The sequence below is a fragment of the Mustela erminea genome, chromosome 1 (genome assembly GCF_009829155.1).
Source record: "Mustela erminea isolate mMusErm1 chromosome 1, mMusErm1.Pri, whole genome shotgun sequence".
In the NCBI taxonomy this organism is placed as follows: domain Eukaryota; kingdom Metazoa; phylum Chordata; class Mammalia; order Carnivora; family Mustelidae; genus Mustela; species Mustela erminea.
In genome coordinates this window covers 15997873-16021206 of record NC_045614.1, presented here as the reverse complement: position 1 = coordinate 16021206, position 23334 = coordinate 15997873, and the positions used below count along the sequence as shown (strand labels likewise).

General features: G+C 44.9%; 1 protein-coding gene across 3 annotated transcripts in view; it reads right to left on the bottom strand.

Moving 5' to 3' along the window:
- LARS2 (leucyl-tRNA synthetase 2, mitochondrial) overlaps positions 1 to 20037 on the bottom strand; it is a 151523-nt gene extending 131486 nt beyond the window's left edge. For 2 of the 3 annotated variants that reach the window (XM_032317359.1, XM_032317375.1), the window contains exons 1-3: positions 19879 to 20037; positions 17294 to 17548; positions 10785 to 10913 (exon numbers count right to left, since the gene is read on the bottom strand). In XM_032317359.1, coding sequence (XP_032173250.1) covers positions 10785 to 10913; positions 17294 to 17527 — 363 coding nt within the window. In that variant the 5' untranslated portion in view covers positions 17528 to 17548; positions 19879 to 20037. Of the gene's footprint in view, positions 1 to 10784; positions 10914 to 17293; positions 17549 to 19777 lie in introns of all 3 variants that reach the window. The other variant, XM_032317367.1, reaches the window with a different exon arrangement.
- Positions 20038 to 23334: the final 3297 nt, after the last annotated feature.

Below are 23334 nucleotides of genomic sequence, written 5' to 3'. Positions count from 1 at the left end.
TTGGGTTTCAACTCTTGGTTGTGACTGGAAACAGCCACCTTGCCTTGCTGGGGATCATACTGCCATGTCAGCGGTGTGCTCAGCATGGCGCCCGGGTCCCCAGTTGGAGAGGCGGCAGGGCTGGGGGGGGGGGGCGGTGCTGGCCACTGTGGCAGCTGCTGTCCTCTGCTACTCCTGGTCCACAGCACCCCCAACATGGAACATCACTGGCTCCTCTGGCAACTCTGGCAGGTAGGGAGAAGCCTTGACCTCAGACACGTCCTGAACGTGGGTTACTAACAACTGTCCACAGCTCGTTGGTGCCAGGCATTGGAAGTTCTTAACCAAATTGGACGGACCGTGAGATTCAAACGACTGGTCATCTACTTGGCCTTCTCTTCCATAAAGGGGGCCCAGCAGGGTTTTTTCCTGCGTAATTAATGACTCACATCGGGTGCTCTGCCTGACAATGGCCCAGCTATTCCTGTCTCAGGGGGCTGAAGCAGGGGTGGTCCGTGAGCAGGCAGCCACTGCCCTACCTCTGACTGCCCTGGACGAGGACACACCGCCTAGTAGATTTGGCCACATTTGGGGTGGTGGTGAGTCTGACCCACTCAGCTCTGCTTTCTAAAAGGGATACAGGGCCGGGGAGCCAACAGCACTGTGGGGTGCTCCGGCTTGCTACCGCTCCAGAGGGAGGCAGGTCTGCCGTGTCCTACTGGGAGGCCCTGGGTCTCCAGGGCAAGCTGTCCCACATTCTGCCCCACATCCACACCCCTCCTGGGTCCAGACTGAATAGGGTCCCTTCTTTCTCCTTTACTGGATGCTTCTCAGAGCAAAAACGTGATACAAGCTTATTTTTAACAAATGAAACAACACAATTTGTGATACATAAAAGCATAAAGCTGACCCTCCCTCCTGCCCCTGCCCCCCATTCTCAGCATTTTGACTTAGCTCGTAACACCGTCCTCTGCAGCCCTCCATGTCTTGCTTCTCACAAGCACACATGTACCAATACACGTACATATACTCCTCCAGCTTGACACAGTCCTGCTGGGGGCCGCCCATCACAAAACCCACCCCTCTGGTTACCTGGGCCTGAACACTGCTCTGGGCTTGTCTGTTGTCTGTAGGGGACGGAGGTGGGATGCAACAAAGATCAGGAAGGCAACAGCACTATTTTCACTCCTTTCTCCTTAGTCTGGAGGAACAAGGAGATGAGACAGGGGCTCCAGGTGACCCCCCCTTCCACCAGGTGGAGGTGTCTGAGAAAACAGAGCCAACAGGGGGACCGAGCCTAGGGGTACTAGCATGCTTCCGGGACCTGGTCCAGGTGCCTACGGGCTTGTTTCTGGCAGCATCACCTTTCATTCTGTGAGCTATGCCAGGGTCTGTAAACACCAACAAACTCCCCCTTTTTGGCGTAAGCTGGTCTAGGCTGGCCTGCAGGCCCTGGTCCCCAAGAATCCTGAATAAAACTAACACCTTTTAGGATACAGTTTTCTCTTCAGCATTGCTCAAGTCATAGGGGAAAAACATCCTCTTGTATTAAACTCTTAAGGTCCACAGGTTTTTTTTCCTTTTCCTTTAATTTTCAAAAGCTAAAAATAGATAGATAGATAGATAGATAAAACTGCATGTCGGGGATTTGTGCTGGATTACTAGAAAGTTCTGCAGTACTTCCCTGGACTACACAGGAGTGTAACTTCCAGCTGTGCATGAATTCTCCTAGGGCTGCTTCACTGGCAGAAAAATGTAACTGTTGTGTAACTGCTCCAGGAGAAGGGGGAAAAAACTTAATTACCACTTGGTTTCTTTGTGGGAGCTGCCAAAATGGCACCAGTTCAATGCTCCTGCCTATTAACATTCTGTTAGATGCTGTCCATATTTTTAAATAAAGTCAATACAGAGATGGTCACAAAAACCAGTCTGGATTTACGTAATATTTTTCTATTTTTGTTTTCAGATGAAATTCACATGGAAAGATATTCTTAGCCCGCATGTTACCCAAGCTGTCTATGAAAAATCAAGTTAGAAAATCTTAAAAGCTTCTTAATATGCCATTCTTACCAAAAACCAACCAAAATGCAAATGCCTGCCCTAGAATACAGACTGCAGGAAGGCCTTTTTGCATCTTGAAGGCAGAAGTGTTCCCTCCACCAGGGGCCGGATCACTGGAATGAACCATGACCCAAGTTTCTACGGAGCAAGAAAGGGGTCCTATTACTCCAACACCCTGAGTTTCCAGAGACCCAGAGACCAAGTACAGGACTCACTCTCAGACTAGCAGAGAATTCACGACTGTCAAGGTGGAACCAAGTGAAGACCTGTAACACGATCATGCGATACCAAAGCCCGTCCCTTTCTCTAAGGCAGCAGGTTCTACTGCTGGTCAAACTGTTACAGCCTATTTACATAAAAGATAACATGTCAGGTGCTTCCTTTGCCAGCCTCTTTTGCTTCTTGGTCTCTTACACATCATCAACATTGAATACCTTCAATCTAGGTCCGAGATGCCCGCTTTCTTGCCTGTGATTCCTTGTGGCCAAGACTGTCCAAAAGATTCACTGGAAGGAGCTCCTAACTCTCCTTTTTTGGTTCTCAAATTCCTACACCTTTCTTTCTATCACTGTAATTTGGTTTAACCTTTAATGCTAGGGCCACCCGAGCCCTCTCAGTTCCCGAGGAGTTAACTCTCCTTGGACATGAGTGCTTTCTGGAGAAAAGGAACCCAGAAAAAGACCTAAAAGCTCTAACTTGGGAATCTATAACATAAACTTCCGGTGTGTGAAAAATATCATTTCCAGCTGTTCTTCTAACAAAGCCAAGATGGACAGCAAAACAACCCCCAAATCCGGAAGAATGGGACAGCGCCACCACCCCTGGACTGAAGGAATAAAGTGGGAGACGGAGGTAACAGAGCTCCAAGGCCAAGATGAAGTATAAAAACTGGGGGCGCCTGGGTGGCTCAGTGGGTTGGGCCTCTGCCTTCGGCTCAGATCATGATCCCAGGGTGCTGGGATCGAGCCCCGTATCGGGCTCTCTGCTCAGCAGGGAGCCTGCTTCCTCCTCTCTCTCTGCCTGCCTCTCTGCCTACTTGTGATCTGTCTGTCCAATAAATAAATAAAATTTTTAAAAAAAGTATAAAAACTGAAACACACGTGGGTCTGCCCAGATGTAACTGGATCCCTGAAGAAGATGCTGACCAGGGCAGAGAGAGAGAAATTCTCTGGCTTCTCCTTTCCTCCTGCACTCAAGTCTTGCCAGAAATTCTTATTGTCCAAAACCAGCTGGAGGCCAGCTGCCACCAGGGCTTGGGAAACGTGGTCTCCGGGGGTCAGTCCTTCTGCTGTACAAGGCGAACCAGTGGGTGGAGCTGACAGCCAACTGGCCGTAGGCCAGCCTGGGAACACCAGCAAGACTGCAAACCTACCACAGTCTGAGATATCAAAGGGGGAGTCAGCATCAGCTACGGATGAGGGGCAAACACTGGGATCAGAGACCTGGCAAGTCAGACCAGAGCCAGGCAGAAGGCAAGGTCTGGGAGCTGGGGCGAAGCCAGCCTCTGGTGTGGGCAGAGTCACGTGCCTGTGGCTCACCCTGACAGGGCCTTCTGCTGCCCCCAGAGCTAAGCCACGGGCTTCCCAGGTTTAGCAGGCAGGATAGATGGCAAGCAGACGAGAAGAAAGGGATACAGCAGAGAGCACGGTTACAAATGACAACACGGAGTCGAGGCTCTGAAGGGATACACACCAATACATGCCAGGGATCACTGCCCAGAAGGGCCTGCTTAGAGGGGAGTGCCGCCTTATCTATGTTGTATTTCTTCTTTTTAAAGGGGAGAATATGGAACGTTACGCACAATTTAAAAATAACATTTTTTAAGAAGGAAAAAAAGAACAGGCAAAGATACATAACAGTTCTTCCTCCAACACAGGAAATAAGATCAAGTAGAGGTAAGAAAACTTTTGGGGTATAAGGGAAGAAAGTGGGGGCAGTTGGTCGTCTGCCTTCCTGATGGCAAGAGAAATAGCACAATTACTGCTACAGAAGAGCCAACCTATTTCCTAGGAATGACCAGCTTTCTCTCCTTTTCACGATGAAACAAAAGTTTAGAGTTGAAACCAATGCAGCTTCTAACCGAGAGCAACCATGGTTACTGCTTCTCAAAAAACTATTTTCGGAGAGCATCATGGTTTCTCTGGAGTAGATTCAACGCTTTATTTCCAAGAAATGAGAAATAAAACATTGAATTTTGTTTAGCAAGTGTAATAACCCGCCATTATTATAGACTGAGGATCCAAATCAAGCAACGATTTCAGACTAGAGAACCCAAATGACAATATCACGGCCCAAAACAGAAGATCTCCCCTGGGAAGGTGGAGAGACAGGATAAGCAGATAAATCAGCCAGTTTCTAATCAAGACACTGGACCAGCAATTCATTCTTCCCTTCAAATGATACAGGAGAGGATAAGCTGTGGAAATCCACTCTCTACTTCCAGAAGCTGCAGAGTGTCAAAAATTTGAAAACGAAATGCCACGCTATGTGCCCTCTGGGCACTTCATACACACTTGTTGACTGGCTGGCCGGCTAAAAATTGATGAAACATGTATTCTCATCCACTTGCTAAGAGCTCCTCTCGCTTCCTGATATTTAGGGGTAATCACGTTATGATCACACAGCAGCCACTCACAGAGCCTCAATTTACTTCCTCCTCCACAGCAAATAGCAAAAAGGTTGAAGCAGAAAACCCAACTGAGCAGTGCATTTGGCCTGAGACACATGAGTCCAAGCCCAACCCTATGAGGGGGACTGGCCACCCTGATGCTGTCATCATCCTGTTTCTGGCCCAGAGGGTGCCAGGGAGACCAGCCAGGGTGTAAAGTGGGTTATTGTATTTTCCGATCCTTGGTGCATATAACATACGAAGACACATCAAAATCACCCTATGTGCCAAGCTTTAAATATGTCATCAGATATTGTATGAGTTTCAGAAGAAGCCAATCGGCAGGGCAGCCTTTTCTGACTCTTGAAAGAGAATAACTGATCTCTGGCTTCAAGAGGCCCCTGCTTCAACATCCAAATATCAGGACTTCTTTATTATTGCTACTATTAATTGGGTTACACTGGGAAATTGTGTTACAGTTTTTCTCACTGATGACCTCACAGGAACCCTGCCACAAATCTGTGAGGTAGGTCAGGCAGGTACCACCACTCCCACTGACTAAAGCCCCTATTTCCTGATCAATTCATCACCCCAAACCACCTGCCTCTCCACTTATAAAGGCCACATCTAAGCTGTATGTCCGTGGCTGGTCAGCTCTTCATGACATTAGCTTTCCCCAAGAGAGCTGTGATGATCATGACTTTCAGGACCATCTCCATGACCGGCTTCAGGTGTGGAGGGCCACAATGATCCACCTGTCCTCTTGTCTCTTTTCTCTCCTTTGCACAACTTATTTGTCGCTCTAAGAGGAAACCAAAGTAAAAGCAACCCTGAACTTTCCAATTCATCATGCTCATCCATTCTCAAACCCAAATTACAATATCTGTGGTCTGGCTGGGCTCACCAAATTCAAGGACAAACCCCAGGCCGGCAGAAGACATTTGCATTGCACTTAACCAACACAGAATCAGTAATCCAGACTGTGTAAGGAATTCTATAGAGCAATATGAAAAAGACAAACAACCCAAGAGAAACTTGGCAAATAATGTGAACAAAGCAAACAAAGAAGAAAATTAAATAGGCAACAAACATATGAAAATATCTCAGCTTCACGAGAATATTACTCAGGAAAATGTAAATTAAAAACACAACTGGATACCATTTCCCATATGACAAATTAGCACAGACTAAAAAGACTAACCTTACTAAGTGCTGTCAAGGATGTAGAGCAGTTACAAAAGTCATTCATTGCTGGTGGAAGTAATAATTGCCCTTGAAAAGCAATTTAGAAAGATGTAGTAACACTGAGCTATGTATACTCTATGACCCAGCAACATCACTTCTCCCACAGGCTAATCAATCGAGTACAAGGACATGCATTGGAGCAAAAATCTGAAACAACCTAAAACTATCCAGGCAAAAATGAATAATTAACTATTGGCATAATTATAAAAGTACTTATAATGGATGAAATAACTCTAGAGAGAGACATGGTCAGGATAACCTTTGATGGAAAATACTGAGTGAAAAAATATGCGGAATACCAAAATATGTTTTATATAAAATTTAAAACACAATACTACATATAAGTGTGTATGTATCCCTAAACAATAGAGTAAAAGCATGAAAACATGAAGGCAAAGGACATAGAGTAATTCCTGAATAATGGTCACTTTGACTTCAAGGATTGGAACTGAACTCTTCTCTGCAACATAAAAAAGGGAAAAAACAAGAGTTGAGACTAATGGGATTACATGGTGGTATCTTTTTTTTTTTTTTAAGATTTTATTTATTCTTTGGAGAGACAGACAGAGACAGAGAGAACAAAAGGGTGCAGGGGAGTGAGAGAGGGAGAAGCAGGCACCCCACTGAGCAGGGAGCCCAATGCAGGGCTTGATCCCAGGACCTTGGAATCATGACCTGAGTTGAAGGCAGATGCTTAACGATTTGAGCCACCCAGGAGCCCCCCTGGCATCTTCTAACAGGATACAGATCTGGGTAGTTATAATAATGCTCTCTGGACTTCTCTGTTGGAAATGTTCCATAATTTTTTAAAGTATCCTGTTTAAACTAAAGGGGATAAATGAGAGTTCCCAGGAAAAGTAGACAGGGGAAAAAAAGAGAAGGCAGTCCAGCACAGAACTGGAGGTAAAGTAGAGAAATTCCTTGAAAAATACAACTTAAAACTGACACGGAAGAAAACAGAATATCTAAATAGCCCTATAGCATTAAAGAGATAGACTCTGTCCTTTTAAAACTTCCCACAAACAAAATGGCAGTCCCAGAATGGTGAATGGTATTAAACATAAGGAAGAAATAATACCAATAATACACAATGCTTTCAGAAAATAGAAGGGAACACCTTCTAGTTCGTTTTATGAGGCCAGCATCATCCTGACTGCAAAACCAGACAAAGACGTTAAAGAAAAGAAAATTTCAGAGCAGTATCTCCCATGCATGTAGAGAGATTAACAAATTATATACAGCAATTCATGCATTAAAAAAAAAAAGTACATCATGACCAAATGAAATTTGTCTCAGAAACACAATGTTGGTTTAAAATTTTTTAAAAAATCCATTAACATATCACATCAACAGAATAAAAGAGAAAAACTTCATTCCATCTCAACAGATGCAGAAAAGGCATTTCACCAAAATCAACACCAATTCATGAGAAAAACTCTAAGCAAAGTAGGAATACAGGGCAACTTTCTCAATCTGATAAAAGAGTATGCAAAGATGGAGTGGGGCAGGGAAAGTTTGTGGAGTAAACTGGGAGAAGCCAAGATGCAGAAGTGCCTGGAGAGGGGGGTCTCACTGAGAGCAGAGTGTTTTAAGGAGGAGGAACTGGTCTACCATATTTCATGTTGCTGAGGTTGAGAAAGTTGAGGACAGAGGCGCATCCACCCCCAGGTCACTGAGAGCCTTGAAGAGAGCAGAATTGCTCCAAGGCTCACTCTTTTACTTCCCATACTGTTCTTTGCGTAACTTAGAATTATTTCACGCATCTCCACTCAAGAACAAAGCAAACCAGTCAACAAATTAAGAAGTTCTAGAAAAATCCAAAGCTTGCTGAATTTTTCTTAGGCCTACTGACTGATTTTTGAACCTAAGACTCTAGTATTTCCATTTAATACAATATAAATCCCAGTGTTAGAATAAAGCTGATACCAATGACTATATATTGAATGAATGAATGAATGAATGAATACACATGTCAGACCCCACTGTTACTCCAGATTAGATATTCCTTCCTTCTTATAGTGAGAGCCATTGAACCTGACCTGAATCCAACCCCGCTCTACCTCTGGGACCAGTCCTGACATTGGGAATGGATTTGAACACAAGAGTAAGCTCAAAAGGCTTTGATTTTATTGACAATCACACTGAAATTTCTGTTTCCCTTTTGCCATATCATGGAGTTATACAGGGGATGAACTGACTTAAATATGGCTTGTGAAAATTAACAACAATTAATTTCAGCAGAACCTGGAGAATACCCCAAAAGACAGTGCATCATCTTAAACAGAACAACTGAAACTTAGAAACAAAGAGAACTCTAGGTGCCTGTTGACCACACGGACTCGACACCATAAAACAGACAACAGAGAGTGGTGGCTTCGGGCAACCCACCAGGTCATAGGCTAGATAATATAAATTACAGGCAATGTTTTACAATTGAGCTGCTTCTGAGGAGGTAAGTTCACACAGCGTGCTTCAGGCCGAAGAGTGGGATTCGTTTATTAACTGATAGTGGCCGACCTCCCAGAGTAAACCAATTCAATGCAAATAATAATGGCAGCTATCACTTATTAAGGGTTATTACCCCAAACACACATGTACTATCTCACTGAACCCACACAACAGCCCCACGAGGCAAGAATTACTGTTATCCCTATTTTAAATATGAGGAAAGTGGTGATTCAAAGCCATGAAATGACTTGTGCGGGGTGTCTTTCAGCAAGAAGGTGGCAGAATGCGGTTCAAAACTAGGTCATGCGGGGCGCCTGGGTGGCTCAGTGGGTTAAGCTGCTGCCTTTGGCTCAGGTCATGATCTCAGGGTCCTGGGATCGAGTCCCACATCGGGCTCTCTGCTCAGCAGGGAGCTTGCTTCCTCCTCTCTCTCTGCCTGCCTCTCTGCCTACTTGTGATCTCTCTCTGTCAAATAAATAAATAAAATCTTTAAAAAGAAAAAAAAAACTAGGTCATGCAACTCCTGGGTCCAGCCTGACCTTGGACTTCAGTTACTCTAGGAGTCTCCATTTTGTCTCCTGGGCCTGAGTAGCTCGGGGCCTGGAGCTCTGCCTTGAGTTTCCTCTAGAACATTACATCCCATCCAAGGGAATCAGGATCCCACCCACACGCCCTCAACCACCTGCACCTTCTCATAAATGCACAATTTTGCTATAAAAGCTTAATCTTCATCAATTTGCCTGCACTCCCTAACTGTCCAAAATAAGTTGGCGTAAGTAAAAAACCGGAAGATAAATCTAGTCGAAGAAACATAGTAAGACAAAGAATTATACTCTAGGCAAAGAGCCAATTCACTCCGCGCCTTCTCTTTCTAATAAACATCGCAGCAATGACGGAAAGCAATGTCTGGGGAAAATAACATTCGACATAAACCAGGAAGACAAATACCTTTGACTATTAAAGCAGAACACAAATTTCTGCATTTGGTAGTATAAAGTTATTAACTCTTCTAGTGACACAGAGCCATTATAACTTGCCTTCCTTTTTAGGAATACTTCTTGCCAATGTCAGTTCAGCATAAATTTTCAAACCAATTGTGACAACAGATGCACTTACGTCTCTAAAAGAAAATCTTTACAAAGAACTAGGAGGTGGCAGATGTCGTCTGTATGGGCCCTACCAGGTTAATAACAGGAACAGCCAGCGGGAGTACCAGCGAATGTTTTAACCATTGCCTCTCTGGGAGGAAAAGAACCCAGAGTTGTAGCGTTTGCTGACATCCATGGTATGGATGTCCCACCATGGCTGGATTTTAAGCTCCTGGGGGGACTGATGAACTCAGAGTTGGACAGAGATGTGCACATCTCTCGGGAGCTGCTGTGAGTAGTATTTACTGGTTACGTACTATGTGCCAGGTATGTGCCAAATACTTCATCACGGTCCTCTTTGATTCTTGTAGCAGGTCTCAATGGGCGGGTGCTGCTTTATACCCATTTTACAGATGAGGGAAAACTAGGTTTTGAGAGGTTAAGTTAACTAGTTAAAGGTCACATAGCTAGTACATGTTAAGAGTGGGCATTTGAGTCCTGGACAATCGGGTTCAGCAACCCATGTTCTCAAACCTTCTTCCATCCTGCCGCTCTGTAAGTGGTTAAAGAAGATGGTACCGTGAGCATTCCCACCTCATTTTACAGATGATACACTGCTAAAGAGTAAAGGGCAAGCTTAAAGGGGTAACTGGCACTGGAGTGAAGGGCACTGGCCCACAGTGGCTATAGAAGGGTCTTTCTCTTCCTGTTCCGGTAAATTTCACCTTGTCCTTCAAGACCCGCGTCAGATGCTCCTTTAGTGGAGCCTTTCCCCAAATGCCTGAGTTGTTACTCCCAAGATTATTTTTTTTCCCTCAAAAAATTTTTAATTTCTCCATTATAAAAAAAAATCCATGCTCATTAAGGAATACAGAAAATATCAAATAGAAAGAGAAAATTCTCTTGAAACCCCACTTCCCTCTCAAAGCATTTGATGCACATCTGTACTGTAGGATTCACGCCCCAACACGATGACCATCGATTGTGTGTTTCACGCCTACCCAACTGTGAGCTCGTCCTGGGAAGATGGCCCGTGTTACCAACATTGGTAGCTGTAACTGACCCCATCCCCACCCCACCTCCATCCCCAGCACAACACCAAACACACAGCAGTCCCTCCCCATCATGCCCCACTCTCCTCCCCACCATTCATCCAGACACTTTATTAGCTCTTCCAGTTCGTAAAAGGAAACACGGGGCTTTTCATGTTTATCGTCAAAACTGTCCTACTTTGAACCCAAATCGGTTCTCTTCATTTGTCTTAACCACATTAACGACATTCTTGCATCCCTAGGTGGGGGGTGGGTAGCAGGTGGGGGGGCGGGGGGTCTATTCCAGCAACCATGGTTCCTTACCTGCATCCCTCTCATCTTCTGGAAGCGTGCGATGGTGTCGCTGATGGTGTACACACGCACGTGGCCCATGTGCAACTTGCCGGAAGGATATGGGAACATGGACAGTACGTAGAACTTGGGTTTTGATTTCTGGGAAAGAATTGACAAAGGATGACAATGAGCATTTCTTAAGCATTTACTGGGGCCCTATATGCACATAAAACGTTGGTGCTGTACTCAAGGTAATAGTTTAACATTTTTAGAAGTTTCCTTTAAAAAAAAAAAAAAAGGGCACCTGCATGGCTCAGTAGGTTAAGAAACTGCCTTCAGTTCAGGTCATGATCCCAGGGTCCTAGGATCGAGTCCTGCATCGGGCTCCCAGCTCGGCAGGGAGCCTGCTTCTCCCTCTGACCCTCCCTTGTCTCATGTTCTCTCTTCTACTCACTCTCTCTCTCAAGTAAATTTTAAAAAAATCTTAAAAAAAAAAGCTACTCCTATAATGTGAATTGACAAAAGTGTTAAAAACCAAAATTCAAAGCCCTGCTTTAAGCTGAAGAATGTGGCGCCTGGGTGGCTCAGTGGGTTAAAGCCTCTGCCTTCAGTTCAGGTCATGATCACAAGGTCCTGGGATCGAGCCCCACATCAGGCTCTCTGCTCAGCAGGGAGCCTGCTTCCCTTCCTCTCTCTCTGCCTGCCTCTCTGCCTACTTGTGATCTCTGTCAAATAAATAAAATCTTAAAAAACAAACAAACAAACCAAAAAAAAAAACAAAAAACCTGTTTAAGCTGAAGAATGTCCAAAAGAATGCCAAACAACCTCAGAGTGCTAATCGCCCATATATATTTTTAATGTGTTTTTTTCCCCCCCTTTTAAAAGCTTCTCTGTTAAGACAGTTTTCTATTTAGGTCTTAAAGAACTGTGTTTTTCTAAATGAAGCTCTAACACATAGATCTGTATAATTCAAGGACACGACAGTTGAATCACACAGATGTGACATCTCTAAGTCCCCTGGAGCTGCATTCAGACTTGGACTTAGCAGAAGGAGCGGGATCCCCAGGCACCAGTCTGGGTGCTGGGCTTCTCTGCTGTACTGTTGATGGGGGAACAGAAGGCAACCAGAGGACACAGCAGAAGCTAACACTCCATAGCCCCTCCCCACCCATGGGATAGATATGACATTCCTCAGGCACTCCTGGCTGCCCTAAAGGAAAAACAAAGAGTTAACTTGTAAAGATCACAACCCTCTAAAACCTGAGTCTCCCTCCGTTGACGAGGAAGGAGCGTTCCTACCAATAGCCTAACTCCCAGAGACCATCACTCAGTCCCTAAAACCCTAACATTGCCCTCCCTACCATAAAATTGAGGGAGCCTAAGGCAGGAGGAAATGTAAATAAAGTTGAATTTCTTCTAAACCTAAAGCTCATCCACAAGGACAAGGACAAGGACCCGTGATAGGAGGAATGTGACATTCCACCAGGAAACTCCCAGCTGTCTTCATGCTGGTACCTCGTTAGAGGGAAAAACAGCCTGGCTTGATAACTAAATCTCTGTTATCCTGCGAGTCTTCTTTACCATATGACAGTCCTTCTGAACACGCCCTTTGTCCTCACGTCTCCAGCTCCTGGGTATATAACTAGCCAGTCCTCGGGATCACGTGGCAGCAGCTCTTTCTGCCCATGGGTCCTGGCCCCGGGCTTTGATAAACCACCAAAGACACCAAAGATGTCTCAAGGATTCTTTCTTGGTCGTCGGCTCCGGACCTCACTCACATTCTAAAACTCTATCACTGTGAGCTTATCTTTCAACAGCCAAAGTTGAAATGGGAAAGTAATGAGAAAATCAGAGCCAATGAGGCGAGAAGTTTGTTGTTTCCCAGGGGCGATCTACAGACAGCCTCACGCCAGGGTTAGAGAACCTTCCAGCTGCCAAAGACACAGCTGCATTACAAGAAACAGAAAAAACGGTACCCGCTTCCAAACGGAATGAATGTAGGGCAGGGAGTCCTTCCCGGATGGCTGACTTTGGGTTTCTGCACCGCCCGAGGAAAGAAGGCTCCAAAGGCGTCACGGTAGTCATTTAACTGATTGCTAATTAGGGATCTGTGGTTCAAGGGCAAGGGCTGGGTTTCATCATCTCCCTCTCCCGGCCCCCCCACCTCCTCACTTCGGGAGTTAAATACCCAGCCCCACAGAGTACTTAGAGCCAAAGGGCATTTTTTTTCCTAGCTACACAAATCCTGTCCAGGTGACAGGAGCACTCCTCCTACCTAGCCTTTTATCCTCTCATGCAGGGCTTTCTGAAGAAAAGAAGAGGTAACTGCTGGTCTCTGAGGTCGGGACCTTCTGATATTAACACTCTTTCATTGATTTCTGCCTTCGTTTTCCTCTCTGCCCTTTTTCCCTTCCTGCGTCACTGCTAGAGTTCCTTCAGGTTTTGCTTCCCCCAAAGTAATGGAAACAAACGCAAAACAGAATATTCATGACCATTCCTTCGTGTATGGAGGGGGAGATATATGTTTTGCTAAGTATCTGCATGACTGATCATTGTCGTGGCCAATTACAATCAGGGGAGCAGAAGACACCAGAAGTCAGATTCTTTCCAAATCTCATTTGGCTCCTTGCTTTAAAGTTCCTTCAGCAAAGAAGTTAAACAAACCTTTAACAGGGCCACTAACATATGGCAAAACAGACTAGAATGTTCTCTGCACTGCCCAACCTCCAGAAATTACCGATGAGGGGTTAAGTGAAGTTGCCTAAAGGAAGAAAAGGGAGAAGGGAATACACAGGAGTTTGGAAAAGACACAAACGGGAAAATCACATAATGCTCAAGTAACAACTGCAGCTGATTTACATAAACGGATGGAAAGCATCCACTAGTGATCACACGTTTTAACTGGAAACTACAGACTCGTAACCCTTGGAAAACCTCAGGAGACTGGCCCTGAGGTGTGGAGTCGGTGGTGACTCAGGACTTGCTGTCTTTAAGAAGGGAAGTGACTTGTAAACTAGTCCTTGTAAACTAGTGCTTGTAAACTGGTCCCTCAAAGTAGGCACAAGACCTTACTCTGTCACTCCGTATAGAGAATCAGAAGCAAGCAAACTGTCTATTCCGTCTGAGCCTCACTCCTTCTCGTAATGGACTGGGTCTATTGCCTTTTCTTGGGGCATTTTTAGGGACGTGGGGAAATACCCATTACAGGAGTCTTAAGGATCTGGAAAAAAATCCTTGATATAAACCATTTCTCGTTTTTCATTTTAAGTCTTTACATGAAGCCCATTTATTATAATCAATTTGTTTCGGTTAAGAGTGACAGATCTATTTTTTTTATATCATGTTTATTTAACAACTGATCTTACTGCAAACATTTTCCACATACAGCTTCTTCATGACTCTCTTTCTGGTAGTTATGTCCAACAAAGATTTAACGTATAGCACAACTGAGTGATTCTTTACACACTAACTAAGCCAAACTCCAAAATGGAGCTTACAGAAGATATACAGGAAAGCCCTGCTGGCCAAAGTCTTTAATATTCATGACTGTTTTTGTTTATTGCAGAAGAGGTATTCTGCTTGCTTCATGTCCCTGCTTTTTGCTTTTCTGTGTGAATTAAGTTCATTTCCCTCCGTGATAATGAAATGAGTTCTATCCTCTGCGGATGGCAAGAAGGAATTATGGGGGTTTATGGTAAAACTGAGCAGGAATCTGATTGAAGGGGAAATTTTCATAATTATATAAAAGTATAAGAATGTAAGCCTTTGAAAGAAATTAAGATTGTAAGCGATGGGAAGAGGATGGTTTTTATAAGTGGGACCTATTGTTTTTCCCAGCTTCTGACGTCAGGAGAAAGATAACTCTTGCCTCTTTATAGATCACGTTCCAAAGCTGTCGTAGACTTAGAGGGGACAGACAGAGGGAGCCTGGAGCCCTAGTTCTGGCCCACGCCTTGCCACCAGCTGTGGGACCTTGGACAAATTCCTGCCTTTCTGAGCTCAGAATCTATAAATCAAAGGTGAGCAACAGAAGGTCCCAGGCACGTATCCCCATAAATAACCAAACCTCCCTCTGAGCCTCTGTTTTCTTACTCCCCCCATATCCCCAGGGTTGTTTCAGGATTAAATGAGGTAATACACGGAAGATAGTACCGACATATATAGTAAAATGCTCTTTAAATGGAACTTCGTTCAGTAATGATGATTAAGGGGGTGTCTGGGTGGCTCAGTGGGTTAAGCCTCTGCCTTTGGCTCAGGTCATGATCTCAGGGTCCTGGGATCAAGCCCCGCATCGGGCTCTCTGCTCCTCGGGGAGCCTGCTTGCCCCCCCCCCCAACCTCTCTCTGCCTGCCTCTCTGCCTACTTGTGATCTCTCTCTCTCTCTCTGTGTCAAATAAATAAATAAATCTTTTAAAAAATGATGATTAAGGTGATCATGGCAAGACATTCAACTCCTGGATACTCATCTGGGTGGATTTTAAATAGATCTAATACCAGAGTGAGGTCAATGATAAAGGCTTCAAAGTCCACGGACATCTAGTTGTCTCCTTAGTTCCTGACAAAGATACTCCACACGTTCATCCTCCTGGATCTTTTACTGATGTAACATTTCGGTTTGTAAAATGTGTTCAGCCACATTTTCTCATCCGATTCTCGAAACAATTCTGTGAGATAAACAACGCAAAGAATCTGAGGATCAAGGAGGTTACGGGACGTGGCCGCGAGCACACTGCGGTCTTGAGGCCGAGCCCACCCTATGGCCCTGGTTCCTGACTGGACATACACAATCTTCTCCACCTCACCATTCCCCAGAACAGACCCTGAGAGGCTGCTCCCAGGAGATCGCCCTCAATATCCCTCCAGCTACTTCCCTAATTACTGATACACAATTTATGTTGATCCATTTAATTTTCTAAAAGAATTTATTATGTATTTATTTATTTATTTAGAGTGTGCATGTGCATGAGCTGGGGGAGGGACAGGGGGAGAGAAAGAATCCCAAGCAGACTACACTGCACGCAAAGCCCAACGTGGGGTTCGCTCTCACAACCCGAGATCACGATCTGAGCCAAAACCAAGAGCCAGAGGCCCAGCTGACTGACCCATCCAGGTGCCCCTTGATCCGTTTAATTGTTTTAAAAAACCATATACTTAAGAAGAATGAGATGCCACAAAAATCAGTAAGCTGTAACTTCAAGATGTGTAGAAGCTACTAACTTATAATCTAAACCAAAAAGACAAAGGAACAGAAGAAAAGCTACTTTTGACTCTCCTCGTTCATAATGAAACTGCTCCCTAGTTTGTTTCCAAAATGCATTCGGCTACCTGAGTCTGGTCAGGTTCACATGAAGGCTCTTCACGCCCTGCGTCAGGCTCTCATGGTACAATCACGCATCCTATTCCAACCGTCCTTTCTATCATTCCATTTGTTATCCATCACACCTCTCAAGACCAGAGTGTCTCCCTAACCCATTCCCAAAAACATCCTCTTCACTTTAACACAAACAACTGCCCCAGCAGTCTTCTGTGATCCATCTCACAGAAGGAATGAGTCTGAAAAGAGCAAGAAGTGGGAGATGGGAAATGGCCGAGTCTAGGGAAAGGCGGTCTCTTGCAGTTATGTTAACTCAACTGCTTGCCTTTGACCTCATCTCTTCGATTAACTGTAGAAGGTCTGTATTATTTGGCAACTATTACAAAGGGAGGATAGAATTTAAGAGTAAACTATCTTCTAGTGCTTGGCTCTGATCAGAGTCAACATTTCATGCAACGAATCACATCTCCCATTTGTTACTTTGACCAACATCAAGAAGTTAGGGCTACCACACCCAAGACCAATCCCTGACAGACTGGACTCCTAGAGAAGGAACCAGCATCCAATATGGTGCCTCATGGAAACTGGGTACAACCAAATATTGAAGATAATTCTAAGTAGAGAACTAAGCTGATGCATCCCAAGCAGAAGCCAACAGTTCACTAACTCACACAACTGCCACTGCAAGGCTGGCTCCCAGGCCCAGATCACACAAGGGAAGGGCTGGTACTTCCCAAACCATGATGCTGAGGTGGCAGAACCAGGTTTGAGACCAAGGTCTATGCCAGGGAAGAGGCAGGTGCTTCTCAGAATATGCAGATTCAAAGTTCCACAGGTGAGGGGTCCAGGTGCCACTCCTGGAGCTTTACATGTGACCCCACCAGATCCCTGTGTGCTGCCCTACCATGCCATGGACCAGGAAGGACCCCATCCCTGCCGGATGAGTCCTGATGACTCTCCCCAGTAAATGCTGTTCCAGAACGCCCAATGGGGTGAAACCCTTCTAACCACTATCCTTGTCTGATCTCATGTACCGCTCAAAAACATCCTAGGAAGCACTAGTATTAGCACTGTCCATAATAGATAACAAAACTGAAGCACACAGTCAATCATTCAGTTCAAGGTCACATACTTAATAACTTATTTGAACTTGGGAAATCTGACCCCAGAGTCCAAGTCCTTATCCCTTCTTCTCTACCCTCTCAAAACTCCTCAGAATACTCACATCAGCTTCTGAAATTTTGGAGGCCTGTTCTTTTATTCGGTGATGCCACCATTTCTCGACTTCCTTTCTTGTCTGCAGTGTGTACTCTTTCGTCCACTCTCCAGTGGCACTGTATATATCTCTGGTGCATCCCAGAATCACTCTCCTTCCCCTGCTGACGATCCCTGGCTGACCTTCTAGCTGGCTTTTCAGAAAAGAGACGTAAAAGCCCAGTCTCCGCCAAGCAGAAGCCATTCTGCAGAAGGTGGGGAGATCCTGAAAAAGAGGACAGAAAGCACACACTTAGGAGCTGCCCGGGACCCTCTCGTGTGAGTTTGTTCTCCCGTTTAGTCTAGTGTTCCCTGAACATGCACCTGCTTTCTTCTTATCCTTCTCATGACTTCCTTCCCTGAAAACTACACCACAGAACTTCAGCTGAGCTAAGCACACACTCTTTAATGGAAAATATAAAGGCACCCAGTGTTTCCAAATGCCAAAGACACAAAACTCCCACAGGAACAAGGGGAGACTACCAGCTGGGCCAGCCCCTGCCACAGGCTCCCTGTCTCCTTCCCCCATAGGCCCGGCCCAGGGTCTATCTAGCCAGCTTCCTGCCCCATCATCCAGGCTTCAGAGGAGCTCCAAGCACATGCTGGCCTGTCCCGAGGCTCAACTGTCAGAAGGCATCTCAACACCTGAGAATGTAAATGGATTCCACCTCTCTGGGGAGCAATGTGGTAATAACGTGTCTACACCCAAATGGGGATCCCCAAGACTCAGAGGGACACAGCATAAAGTGTATGCAGGGCTACAATATTGATTTAGAAAAAGGAAATTTTCAATTTTTAATATTTATGGCTCCTGCTCCTGGGCTCCCTGGGAAGCTATACTTTAACATTTACCAAAATCAAAATGATTACGCAAAACCTCCAAGTATGGGCTGCACACTGCCCATCTGCTGCATTTATGAAATAACCAAAAAGTAACATTCCAAACAAAGATTATTAAAAAAAAAAAAAAAAAAGGAGAAAACTTCCCTTGTTCCCATAAGATTAAAGGCATACAGCCCTGCATAAACTAGAAGTTTAAGGACTGCAACTTTCTGAAATGTCCTTTGTCTAATGATATGTAACTTTTTATGTAAAAAAAAAAAATACAATCCTACACCAAATGTTCCTTTGCTGGAGCTTATATAACCCTACACCAAATGTTCCTTCACAGAGCACTCTCTTCTTTGTGAAGACTGTGTACCCCAGCAGCTATCCTAACTTGGCCTTGAATAAAACTCACTTTCTTTTAGAAATTCTAAAAGGTTCGTTCAATGTATCTCGACAATATACTACAGAACTTCCTGATGCATCAGACCTGTTCCCTTCCTTTACTTTCCAGGCCCTGCTCTTGGACATTCCACCATCAAAGCCCCGATCCCTGGCTTCTTCCTGACAACAGATACAGCCATTTTATTAGAGAACTATGACCATTCCAGCAATGTGAAAGGTGTGGCTCATGTCTTCTATTTAGAATCAACTTGGCCCTTTTCTTCCTTAGCTCTGTCTCATCTAGTTCCTTGCCTAGAGGCTTGGAATCTTGTCTTTTCTTCCACATCTTTCCAAAGCATCAATCCCCACTACTTCACTCCTTTTTGGATAGTCAGTCCTGACCTCACCCTCACTTGGGGCTCAAGTTTAGGTTTTCTGAGAATGATGGAGGCAGCGACATGTGGTTAGAATGGGACAAGCCTGAGAACTGGACCTGAAATGACAATCATATATGGGCAGAGAAACGTATGAGAAGAGTAGGAGACAGGCAAATAAAGAGAACACAAGGAAGAAGAACATGAGGGTATCTGTGTGCACCCAAAAGAAAATGCGCAAGAATGGATTAGGGAAAGTGCATCTTAAAGAAAACAAATTTTTAGCAAAAAATACAATCTTGGCTTTTGCAAAGACTAATTCCGGGTCGCCTGCGTGGCTCAGCTCATGATCTCAGGGTCCTGGGATCCAGCCCAGCATCAGGCTCTCTGCTCAGCAGGGAGACTGCTTCCCCCTTTCTCTCTACCTGCTTGTGATCTCTCTGTGTTAAATAAGTAAAGTCTTTAAAAAAAAAAAAAAAAAGGCTAATTCCTTGGGGGACTTCAGGCAAATCCTATCGGGAACCTCATCTTCCTTCTGGGATGAGGTGGTAAATCCACGTGATCTCTGAGGGGTTGCGAACTTTAATGCAGTGGCAAGGATCTCTGGGCCACAGAGATGCACTGGACGGCCTTTAACTGAGTCCAAACCCCCCAGCCCAGGGAAGCAAAGATCCAGGGATTAACTGGGGCAGAGGAGCAGTAGGAAGGGAACTTGAATACAAAACTACGTGTACATGTGAATTCTTCTGGGATTGGAAAAGGTCCAGAGCCACAGTCAGGGTCTTTGGCTCCACAAGTCTGAAGACCCGGATCTCAGAGACTTCCAGGTCAGAAACTGCAGGGTTCCGGGGACCAGCGAACTCAGCCCTCACCTTCTCCTCCTGCCTCCAGCAAGTCGGAACCTCCCGATCCGGGGACAGAGGTCTCCAGTCCAGAAGCCTCTCGTCCCGTTGAGCCCCGGACTGGGGTATACCTGCTCACAGGCTCCGGCCTGCGGCTCCTCACGCCTCTGTTTCCACTTTTAGGCGAACACTGCCAGGACAGTCACTATGGGCGCCGCCATGTTGGCAGAACAACAACTTTATCGGTAGCGGCTGGCGCAGACACAGACAGGCGGGGGCGGAGCCGAGGAAAGCGGAGCGCTGCCGGGGACGGACTCCCGGCAGTCTGTGGGGCGGAGGCAGCTGCATGACGGCCTCGGGCTCCGCCCCCATTCCCAGGCACCGCCTCCCGGCCCCGAGCCCCGCCCTCCGGCCCAGTTCTCTGCCCTGTCTCTGGCTTCACCAAAAACCAGAAACCTGGGGGTCAGGTTATTCCAGGTGCAGCAGACCTGTGAGAGACATCAGTTTAGTGGCCCCAGAATACACTAGATGGCAGGTAGAGTAAAGAGCACTGGGGGAGTCTTGATGCCTGGATTTGAATCGCAGCTTAGCTACAACTGCCTGCCGGATGTGGGTAGGTCTTTTGACCTCTTATTCCTTAACATGGTTCAGGATCTTCTTCCATCATATTCCGTGATTTTATAGCCCTGGGAAGGGAATTATCCGGCCATGACTGGGGGTAAAGTGTACTTTTCTCACCTGAAGATGGGCTGAAGTCAGGAAAGCAGGACCAACCACTTCTTTGAGAAGCTTATGGACCCCCAACCCAACCTCTCCCTCCCTCCCCACTAGTGTTTCTTGCTACACATGAACGAGTCAATGAATGAATTATAAAGGACCAGTGGTGTTAAGTATGATTTTCAAAAAGGTAAAGTCCATTGAAAGGAGATTTTGAAGAACTCATATATGTGGGCAATCAGGAATACTGAAATGAATTTGGTAATTGTGCAAAACTGGTTGATATCTTATAGGACAAGAAAAAGTAATGTTTGAGAACCATCTTTTTCTACAGGGCTGAAATCAATTGTATCTCTATCAAACAAAATTCAGCCCATTACCATCCATATTCTACATTTTAACTTCTTTTTTCACTTACGCTTTTGCAGAGCTGGACAGCAGGGGACAAGCAAAGGTGTACACTCCTGGAGAGCCCGGGTGGTTCAGTCAGCTAAGTGTCTGCCTTTGGCTCAGGCCATGATCCGGGGGTCCTGGGATCAAGCCCCACATCAGGCTCCCTGCTCAGCTGAAGCTCCCCTTGCTTGTGCTCTCTCTCTGTCAAAGAAATAAAATCTTTTTTTTTTTTTTTAAGTGCATACTCCTCTAGCACTAGATAATCACCAGACCAACCCTCCACCCAAGGGACACACAGGAATCTTTTCTGCCCATTTCCAAGTCTGTAACAAAGTTTCCTGAAAGTTCAAAATCTAAATACTTTGCTATTCAAAAGGTGGTCTCCAGGCTAGCATCAGCCTCTCCCCAGAACTTGCTTGAAATGTCAAATCTCAAGTCACACCCAAATTGGCTGAATCAAAATCTGCATTTTAACAAGATCCCCGGAGAAATTTTTAGGCACACTGAAGTTTGAGACTCACTGTCTTCGAGTGTGAGCTGTAGAAAGGATCTTGAGAACACTCTAGTCCAGCCTGCTCATTTTACAGGTGAACAAACTGAGGCCCTACAGAACTGACTGTCTAGCTCAAGGTCATAAGCAAGTTGGTAGAAGGTTTGCAATTCACCACTGGACCTCTAGCCTGCTAGAATAGTGCCCTTCCCAAATTGCAGAATGGATGGTCATTAGGAGCTTGGACAACTTCCACTGCAATCCTCACACTTCAAAGATTAGGACACTGAGACCCAGAGATTGGATACAGCTTGCCTAAAGTCATAAACAGCCAGTTGATGGCAAAGCCAGGATTCCAATCCAGGTCTTCTGATCTCTCCACCCCTGACACTAGATACTTAATTTAAACTGACACCATGGAAGCCTTGACTCTCACATTAACATGCTACACTTAAAGTAATTTAGCCTTCAGGTACGTCATGTTTTATCCATATATAACTAGAGCGCCCTTTCTCTAATTTATCCAAAATACTAAATTCTAAGTAGCCTCCACCCTTATTTTGTTTCAAAATCTCTCTTTCCTCTTAAGAATTAAAGTTAACATTGACATTTCTAGGAGATTATTTCAAACAGAATCTTTCTAAAAGTCATTTGCTTTACTGGAAAGTTGCTATTTTTACATCAAAGAAGACAGTAGCATGAAAGCAAATCCCTTTCGTTCTTAAAGAGCTTGCTGCAAAGATGCATTATTGAATGAAAGAGACAAGTTACCGGGCCATGTAGGAAGTTACTCCACTTTTTATTTTTTAAAAAGGTAAGGAAACAGATGAAATACATTTGTTAGTATATGCGTGGAAAAAAATCTAGAAAAATATGTCCCTGACTATTTCCTGAGATGATCTCTAGGGACAGGGTGGGCCTACTTTGTTTTTATGACAGTTTTTATGTTCCTTTTGTTTTTTCTATTAGCTTGTGTGGGAGACTGAATAATGCCCCCCAGAGATATCTAAGTCCTAATCCCTGCATCCTTGGAATGGGACCTTATATGGCAAGAAACTTTGCAGAAGTGATTAAATTAGGAATCTCTCCATAAGATTACCCTGGATTATGCTGGTGGGCCCCATATGCCATCACATGTGTCCTTCTAAGAGGGAGGCAGAGGGGAACTTTGAGACAGCAGAAGAGGCAACATGATCCCTTGAAACAAGATACCACCGTGCTGATCTAGAAGATGAAGGACCACAAGCAGAGGAATGCAAGACATACAGCTCTGGAAGATGAAAAAGACAAGAATGTCGGTTCTCCCCTAGGGTTCAGCAACTCCCCTTCTAGAGAGATAACCCAAAGAGCTGAAAGCAGGATCTTAAAGAGTTACCTGCATGCCTGTGGTCACAGAGGCATTGTTCACAATGGCCAAAAGGTGAAAGCACCCCAGTGTCCACTGAGTGATGAATGGATGAAGGTACCTACAAAGGAATAGGATTCAGATTTGAAAAGGAAGCTACGTCTGACTCATGCTACAGCATGGATGGGCCTTGAGGACATTTAATTTGCCTAAAAGGCACAGAATGTCAGTTTGGGAAGATGAAAAGGTCCCAGAGGGGTGGATGGTGGGGAGTCGTTGCCTAACAACATGGAAGTATTTAATGCTACTGAGTTAAACACTTATAGATGGTTCAAATGGTACATTTTATGAATATTTTACTACAATTAAAAAAGAGAGAGAGAGAAGAAAACAGATCCTCTCCTAGGACCTCCAGAGGGAGTGCTTCCTAGTTGACAAATCAGTTTGGACCCAGTGAAACTGATGTTCCAGCCACCAAGTTTTGGTGTTTTTTGTCACCACAGTCGTAGGAAGTGTCATGGTTCAGCTTCCATGACTTTGTACACAGAAAAAAGTCAAGCAAGATTTTTTTTTCTTTTTCTTTTTTTTTTTAAAGATTTTATTTATTTCTTTATTTAACAGAGAGAGAGAGAGAGAGAACAG